Here is an 8985-nt window from a genome sequence, read left to right as displayed (position 1 = left end):
GTTGAGAATCAATTGATCAATCGATTAAGAAATTTTTCACGAGAGTACAGAATGTGCTGGTATCGATTGAGCAATCGATTTAGCTTGGTGTAATTGATTATGGTGATTGATTAAGCAGTGTTTGTCGCGAGAACAAAAGCTTCAGAATCGATTGAGGAAATGGATTAGAAGGTATCGAATTGATTAAGGAAATCGATTAGATTTTGGTGTGTCTTACCAATCGATTAGCAATGCAAAAAAGAGTCATTTTGTAGGTTTGAACGGTCGAACTGACGTAGCAATCGATTAGGGTAAAGTCAATTGATTATGAGGCATCGAAGGAACCCTAGAAAAGGGTTTTCACCAAAGTTTAAAGTAAGACTCGCTTACAACTTTTCATGCCTGTTCTTGAGGTTTTGGCAAGAAATGTTGTTGCACTTTCCAAACATCAAGAGGCTAATCCAAAGTAAGAAAAAAAAGCAAGCAAAGCAAGGTTTATTGTTGTAATCATTTTCGATTTCTTATATAACCTAGTTTATGATTTTTTTTTTTTTTGTATTCGAACATGTACGAGGCTTCACCGCCTTAAGGAAGGAGGTTTTCATAGCTATGAGTGAGGAGTGGACTCTTGAATTAGTCCCCTCAAGGAGGTGGATACTAAATAAAATCAAGGGTGTTAACATTGTGAAAATATTCAATATTCGCTTTGAGTATCCGCTGCAAATCAACTTCGAAGAAATGATTGAAGCTATTGACTCTCCCCCCCTAGTTCTCTACATGTCCTAACAAAGTTTGCCTTCATGAACAGAATACCAATTCAACTTTGGACAGTCTTAATGGCACGGTTAAAGACTGCAAGGGTCGGCTGACGATAACTTAATGCTACACTTCCATGATTTACCCTTGGGGACCTATGAGAAACTTCTGTGGGGATTGACCGATCACCTCCAAAATTAGTTGGTCTTAAAAATCGGACATGTAGGTTATCAAAAATTAAATCTTCTTATCAAATATTCATTTGATTAAAAATAATATTAGGCAACTAAAATTTCTCAAGGATTTTGATTTCACTCCAAATTTAAGTGATTCATTGACATTTTTTTACCAGGTATTTAATTTATACCGACTAATTCTAGAGTGAACGGTCTAGTCCCACATTCTGGCCATCAAGAATCCTGATTGCTTGGGAAAAGCACCCTGTCATGCTCAGGGTTATTCATTGACAATTGTGTTCTTTATTTCCTAGGTAACCTCTAGACAAACAAACCCAACATTGCAATTCCTTGTAATCTCTAAAAATTTATTTATCTTCATCATCCAAGAGACCCTTCTATGTCTTCATTTGTCAAGAAGTCTTACATTTGAGTCTTCATTAGCTAAGATGTGTCACCTTTAGGTATTCCTCGTTTACCTATAAGTATCGTTGGTGCAAGGAGCATCAGATAATCAAACTTGATTTTGATATTGGAAAAGAGTTCAAAATTAGGCTGTGTTATGATTTAACAAAGTTGACTAAGTGTATAGGTAGTTCAACAAGAAAGTTTTAGTAGGTCAAGTTAACTGGATACTAAGCAAGGTAAAAGTCCTAGTGGACACTAGGTAAAGGGAAAGTCCTAGTTGTGACTAGGGAAAGAAGTACTAGTCTGTGAGACTGGGCAAGGAAGGCCTAATCGATGAGACTGGATAAGAAGACTTGGTAGATCGAGTACACCAAGCGGGAAGTTTAGATGGGTCTGGATGACCTGACGTCTAGCAATTATGTGTGTCTGAAGGACTAGACATTAAGAGGAATTCCTAGGATCAAAGGATCGGATGCCAAGCAGGAAGTTTAAATAGGTCTGGAGGACCAAATGTTTGGCAAGTCAAGTAAAATCTCTTGAGATAAGTAGGTGAGAACGTGTTCTCTTGAAGGGAATAGTAGACGCAAGGGAACAGTAGGCGTCAGTTTGACCTAGGATTTCATATGAAATTCAAAATCATGACTCGGCAGTCCCAAGATTGTCAAGTTATTTCTGCTCTAATATTATACCTATTTTGTTAACTCTGTGATACATGAAATTAAAGTTGAAGCTGGTTGAAAAAGGACTTTCAGGCACTTGGAGTGGACCGAGGCTACCAGAGGTTCGGGCACCCCAAGTGGGTCTATGCGCCTGGTTAGACCTAAACTCATCCACACGTATAGTTGAGTTAGTACAATCTGATTGGCTAGCACATGTTAGCTTCCAGTTGCCCAGAAATAGTCCAAGTGCCACATAAAGGTTAAAAGCAGATCGGATAGAGTTTTACACAAGTACAACCACGTCAGCGGTCCTAGCATCCAGGAGTAATCCAAGCGTCTAGAGTTGGATAACTCATTGACAAAGGTAGATCAGATAAGTCTCGATGGAGGCATCTAAGCTGTTCTATGCGCTTATAATAGGCTATAAAAAGGCACCTTTGATGAGGAGCTCAACACATAATTTTCTACACTCAACACCATTCGTGCTACTCCGGAATTTGACTACAACACTGTAACGCTGCTTCGACGACAACATCCAAGTCTACACTTTACTTAAAGTTGTCGGTATATTTAATTTATTTTATTTCCTTATTGTAATCGGATTTCTTGTGCTTAATGAATTGATAGTAGATTGTTCAACGAAATCGATCAAAGATCGCGAACCTTGGACTAATAGTACATGTTATAAATCAAGTAAAAAAGAAATTATGTTAGTATTATTTTCATTTTTCTTTCCTGTTGTTATCTTTTGAATTTTTGAAAAACTGTGAAAAACTAAGATGGACTATTCATGTCCCCTCTAGCAATAATATTGCCTCTAAATCTTCTTTAATTGTCTAGAAGCCTCACCTCTAAGCCCATCCTTAACAACATATATTGCACTCCTTGGTAACCTTGATCTTGAGCATCCTACTAACATATATCGTACTTTAGACTTTTTTTTAACATCTATTGACATTTTCTATATGCCAAGATCTTTTATAATTTTCATCTGCCAGCAACACTTGTTGAGTTAACATTGCACGTACAATTGCTTATCAACTTTACACTTGACAAATACACCAAAAAAACAATCTAATCGAATTAGGCGAATGCCCCTAAACCCTACTACAATAGTGATCGCTATAAATCAGACTTTTAAAATTTAAATTCTAATAATATGATGTATTATAGAGTATTTCCTGATAAATCTAAAAAAAATAATTATTTGATTGGATCATTATGAGTATTTCCTGATTTATTTAGGAATCAGTAAAAAAAATTTTATGAAACTGAATTAGACATCTTCAAAATTAATATGTTTCAATAAATAAATAAATTACAAAAATTTGGGCGATGCTGGTTGAGAGAGTGGCATCGTGGAAACCCATGGAAACACATGGATAAATTCAAAAATATGTAGGCCTTTAAGTTATTATCAACTTTAAATGCTCATTTGTTAAAATATTGTAAATAATATCAAAACCTTTATTTCTACCCGGAGCGAAAAAGGAGAGACATTACGTCAACCTTCTTTAAATAAAAAAAAACATTAATATATTTTTTTAAAAAAAAATCAATGTATCGGATTGTTTGTTAATTGATATTATTTAATGAAGGGGTTGGTATAATTCTCAATACTTGCCATCTCCTCATGGTTTCAACGGCTACTTTTCTACAAATTTAGAAAGAGGTAATAGCGCACAACGGTCGTATTACCGTTGCAGACCTCCAATTTTGAATGTATTAAACCCCCCTTCATCCCCTACTTCCCCCATCCATCTCTCTTCTCTGTTCTTCCTTCTTGGATCGATCTCTCTGCCACAGCTTTCCTCTTTGTACTGCAATGGAGACTCCATCATCGACAAGAAGAATCACAAGATCGCAAGCGGCTGCCGCAGTCGCCTCCGCCAACTCCCGTGAGAAAATTAAACGCGCATGTCCCTTTTCTTTATTCCAATTGATTTCTTTTCAGTTTAAGAACAAGCAATCGATTCTTAATCCAGAGATCAAGAGCAAGCAAGATGATTCTTCGCAGCGTGCGAGATCCAAAAATGGCGGTGAGCGTCATGCGCTCCTGGACGTCACCAACGAATCCCCCATCGTCGGACTTGCCTCCGGAAGCTTCCTCCCGGCGGAGAAGACGCCATTGGCGGCGGCGGGGGCGGCTAAGTCCCGCGTCCTAGCCGGAAGGGGGACTCCTGGATCGGGCGAGGAGGTGCTCCGTGGCCAGGTGCGGACGCTGCTGCAGAAGGTGGAGGAAGAAACCGAGCATCCCTCCTTCGCACACGGGCAACCCCATCATCTGCCGCCGTCTTTGTTCCCTACTCTCTTGGGCATCGATAAAACTCCGCTCCAGTTGCTTGCTCCGACGCCGGCCAACACGCCGCAGATTCCCGGGGAAGGAGATTTCGTGCCGATGGAGATAATAATCGCTTCACCTTTCGTTCCTTCACAAAACGATCACCAAAAGGTAGTGTAACGCTTTCTTCTTCCCAAGATTACCTTTTAATTTCGTTCGTGAAATCCACCATTGCTTAAATGAAACGATTGCCCAAACTGTCCAGGCAGAGGAGATACTCGTTCCTCAGGAATGCCAGCTCAACCGTGCGTTGACATTTGACTCGCCGGAAAAGTCCGAGGCGTCAGACGACCCGTCGACGATCTCGTCGTGCGACAGCATCAGCCCCGAGAAGTCCCAAGATGATGACAGCTCCTCCGTCTGGTCCAATCAGGTCAACGTCTGCACCAACTCGGTCAGGGACGAAGATGTCGAGGAGGAAGGAGAAGAAGAAAACGATGAGCTGGATGACCTGTGTGAAGGCCTGAAAAAGATGTGGATGGAGGAGGAAAAGCCAAGGCTGCCGGAGTTCACTGGAAAGCATACGAGATTCGTGTACAACAGCGACGACGAGATCGAAGCAGAAGAGGCAGTCGGTGAATCGAAGGCTGTTTCGCCTAGCGTGCTGGTGTTGAAGGGGTTGCCTGTGCCGGAAGGGAAGCATCTCCGCTTCCAGGAGGAAGACGAATCAGAGGAATAAATGAAATCGACATCCATTACTGCCGCTGTCTTTCTGTGCACCGTTTTCCAGTTTCTGCTCTTCTTCAGGTTATTTCAGTTTTCGTTCTTGTGTTTGGTCAATGGATTGACAAGAGATTTTATAAAAAACTATGTTACTTTGTGTTCTTAAATTTGACTCCTTGGATTGTCAATGAATTGACATAATTTCGCTCATCTCGCATGAACTCAAGCTCCTCCAAAATCTTAGTATCCCCATCAAGCACAATTCATCTTCGAATAAAAGCATTAGATGTTGATTTATGGAAGAAGGATTGTCTTCTGAATATTTCACATGGACCTTTTTTTTCTTTCTCCTTTCAAACTATGCAAGTAGACAAACTTTCAGTCTGACAAAAAAAAAAATCAATTTTGACCACTTCCTTTCTCATTCGATTGGTTCGATGAAGAGATTCCAGGAATCCTGTCTGAGAAAGGCTTGAGGATCTTCCTGTTGCCTAAAGTGATGAAATACGAACTGAACAAATCCTTTCTGAGAAAAACCCTTAACAATTTCACTAAACTTTTGAGATGACGATAAGAAAAATGCCGCCTACACGTTCCAGTGACAATTAATATCGTCAAGGATGATACGAACTGAACAAACACTGAATAGTAGAATTATTACGTCAATATGAATGTTACACAGTTGTTATTAGTAGAAATTATTATCGCTTCTGTACATTCCATATCATCATATATAATCTCGGGCGTAGCATCGTCAAAGCGCCTCCACCAATGCCGAGGATTCCTCCGTTCCTGCCTCATCTTCCTCCTCCCCGGCGTTCCACAGGAAATGGGCATACGAACCAAGAACATAGCTGCAGATTAACACATACATTTTGTAGTAAAGATCGAGTGAAGAGCATCATGTAACAACAACACTACAATATGTGTTTTTTCAGAGGGAGAAATGTTGGTTGGATCTCCAAGGGAGTTTGATTACCAGTCATTTGGGGATGCCTGGACAGCGCGCTCGAAGTAGCCTTTCGCCCTCTCCTCATCCCTGTGAGTCTCCCATACCAGCTGCCCGTAGAGAGACAGCACCTCGCCGTCGCCCGGGCTCGCCAGGATCGCCCGCCCGTAGCATCCCTCCGCAGCTTTCGCGTCGCCTTCCACCTTTACAAGAGATCAATACCAGAGGAAAAGGGATCATGAATGTTTCTGCCCCCAATACGAGTAGGTCTATCGGGAAATCGAATCTTTGACAAATCCTCACTCACCTCGTGAAGGAATCGTCCGTAGTTCCTCAAGAGGAGTGGGTTGGAAGGATCGATCTGCAGCATCTGCTGGTAATAATCGGAGATCCTCCTGTTGGAATCCCCATTGCCACTTTCGCCGTCGCCCTTCCCTGATCCGCCGACGTTCTTCCCTTTTCCAGTGCCGTCGCCAGAGTACTCCACCTGCTCCTGCCCGACGAGCGACGCCTGCCGTCTCATCGGCACCGACACTCCCAGTTCATCCTCCTCCGCCACCTGCACTCGGATCGGGGCCCGGAATCCGGCACGATGGGGACGGTTCGATCCGACGATATCGGCCTCCGATCTGCAGCGCCGAAGGAGGGGCCCTTTCCTCGCGCCTTCTGCTTGGAAGTGGAGCGCGGCGGTAGGCCGGTACCTCGGAGAAAGCAAGGAGCTCGTACTCTGCCGGAGGAACGAGTCAAAGCCAGAATCGTGCGATCCGTCCTTCCTCGGAGAGGCGAGGAAGGAGCCACTGCGGACGAGGATCGCCGGTCTCATCTCCGATTTCTCTCGCAAGGCGATTTCACACCGACCGAGTCGACGAGTCGCTAACGCGGTTGCCGAGGTCGGGAAGGTCCACCGGATGCATTTATACCGGTCCTGACGACGCCCTTACAGGGTGGGTGGTGATTCACGTGACGGCGTCACGAGGTACGGGAAGGTGAAGAGGCGACGCGTGTGAATGCCGCACCTGACGTGGTAGGAGGAGGTGGAGGCGTCGGACGCGGCTACACGTGGAGGTGGGCACCGGGGGCGGTGGCCACGGAGCAACCGGGAGGGACGGCGGAGGACGAACCACATGGGACTTAGTTTCCTCCTTCACGTAGTTTTGATCGGATCTTTTACCGGGTCACCGGTCATCGTTGGTTTCCTCAAGTTACGTGTTAATATATTTTTTCCCCATTTATTCATCTTATCCAATAAAATTTGAACATTCATGAATGATTTTAATTCCTGCAAATAATTTCGGAATCATCATAAATTGTATTGTAAACCTAAAATAATAGGTCTACAATCTAGCACTATCTAAAATGAACCCATACAAATCAAACAAAATATTATAAATAACAAATCCTAAAAGTTCTCATAGGGGAAGATGACTGAAAAGACAAAGGATGGATTAGATAAATATACTGAAAATGAAAAAATAAGTGCAAGGTAAAGCTACCTATGATAATTTTAGATGATGCATCTTTCGATTTGGTTTTCGAGTAGGAACGTGAAGGTGTAGTAGTTTAAACGTTTAGATAGGTAAATTTAAAGGGACATTTAAACTTTTTTTTTTAAAAAAGGATGAGATGTGTTTTTATAAATCAACCTGGGACGGCTTTTTAAATATTCAGTAAAAAGGTTCCCTTTTTAAATTTTTATCCAAAAATAAAAATAAAAAGGTATCAGTTATTTCTCGTAATTTCTCGCTCATTGCATATTTGCATTAGTCTGGTTCTTTTTGACTTGCAACACTGAGCAGTTTGATAATAGAAATTTATTTATTTAATTTTAACTGTATTTATTTATAATATTATTTAAAAATAATCTATAATCTCTATTTTTTTATAATAGATCTCCTCGAACCGATTAATTTTAAATGTAACTGAATGTCGTAAAAAAATTTTATGATCATCAGGATAAATTTAAAGATACAAAATCAATCATCAAAATAAATTTAAAAATACAAATAGCTCATCACTCCATAACCAACGTTCTAAGGTTATATTTCTACTAGAGAAAATTAATTTACAGTGCATGCCTAGTTAACAATGGAAGCAGTTTACCGTTGCACTATAGCCTGCCTCTCCACTGTTAGTCTCATAACATGTGAAAGGAAGATAAATCATGAAAAAAAATTTTGTCTTGTCAAACGGCCTCTTAAATGACGGAGTTGCACAGTTCTATTGCTAACATCGTGATTTAAACCCAATATCCATTGGAGTAACTCCTCACCGGAGTACCAACCCGATTATTCAATGGAGGCAAGACAATTTATATATATATAGTTTAAGCCCTTGTTCAAATTTATTAATTTAATTAACTTTGGATATATTAAATAATCATAAATAAACTCTTATTAATATAAAATTTTCCTCTGAATTAAGTTAGTAATAAAAAATATTTGACTTTAGGCTACTCAATCTAGTTACAAATATTTAATTTATTTCCTGCCCTTACCCAAAAGAAAGAGCCCTCTTGCTTCTCGCCATCCGGTTCCTTCAACAGAATTATATTCCAGATATATCTTCTTTCTTCTGCCTTGTGTGTGTTTCTTATATACTCATTTACTCTCCTCTTTTGTTTTCTAACGTGCACTCATCTTCGAATCGTATTGTGAGACAGTGAGAGGGAGAGTCCCTGGGAGTTCATCTTCCTTGCCTTGCCTAGGCTTATCGTTTCAACACTTACATTTGCTCTCTTTGTTTCTTCATTAAGCACATCTTATTTTGTAACTAATGAAGACGACCTGAACATAGAAAACATTAAGTTTTTATTTCTATTTTGGAAAAGAGTTCGAAATGTGCTATTTATGTTTTCTGGCGGACCCTCAACTGTCTCCATATGCCGTTCCAGATAGGACTGTAATTAAGTCGAGTTGAATAGAATTTTGGGGGTGTTCAAACTTATTTGATAAGTAACTAAACCAAGCTGAACTAAACTTAAAATGAACTAAACTTTTGAAATGAGTGTTCAAGTTTGGCTTAATTTATGTTTTATGAGTTTGAGCTTGTTTGAAG

At 40.6% G+C, this 8985-nt stretch overlaps 2 protein-coding genes across 2 annotated transcripts; one reads left to right on the top strand and one right to left on the bottom strand.

The window, feature by feature from the left end:
• Positions 1-3719: 3719 nt before the first annotated feature.
• On the top strand, positions 3720-5149 carry LOC121994484. Its single transcript, XM_042548499.1, has 3 exons — positions 3720-3876; positions 3964-4430; positions 4525-5149. Exons 1-3 carry the CDS (start codon positions 3804-3806, stop codon positions 4996-4998), a joined length of 1014 nt encoding a protein of 337 aa, XP_042404433.1. The 5' UTR covers positions 3720-3803; the 3' UTR covers positions 4999-5149.
• A 464-nt stretch (positions 5150-5613) lies between these two features.
• On the bottom strand, positions 5614-6817 carry LOC121994483. The gene is made up of 3 exons (XM_042548498.1): positions 6239-6817; positions 5962-6134; positions 5614-5836 (listed from the first exon to the last, which is right to left on the bottom strand). Exons 1-3 carry the CDS (start codon positions 6752-6754, stop codon positions 5737-5739), a joined length of 789 nt encoding a protein of 262 aa, XP_042404432.1. The 5' UTR covers positions 6755-6817; the 3' UTR covers positions 5614-5736.
• Positions 6818-8985: the final 2168 nt, after the last annotated feature.

Source organism: Zingiber officinale, chromosome 6A (genome assembly GCF_018446385.1).
Source record: "Zingiber officinale cultivar Zhangliang chromosome 6A, Zo_v1.1, whole genome shotgun sequence".
In the NCBI taxonomy this organism is placed as follows: Eukaryota; Viridiplantae; Streptophyta; class Magnoliopsida; order Zingiberales; family Zingiberaceae; genus Zingiber; species Zingiber officinale.
Note: the sequence above shows the minus strand (reverse complement) of the source record. Positions and strands in the feature narration are given on the sequence as shown.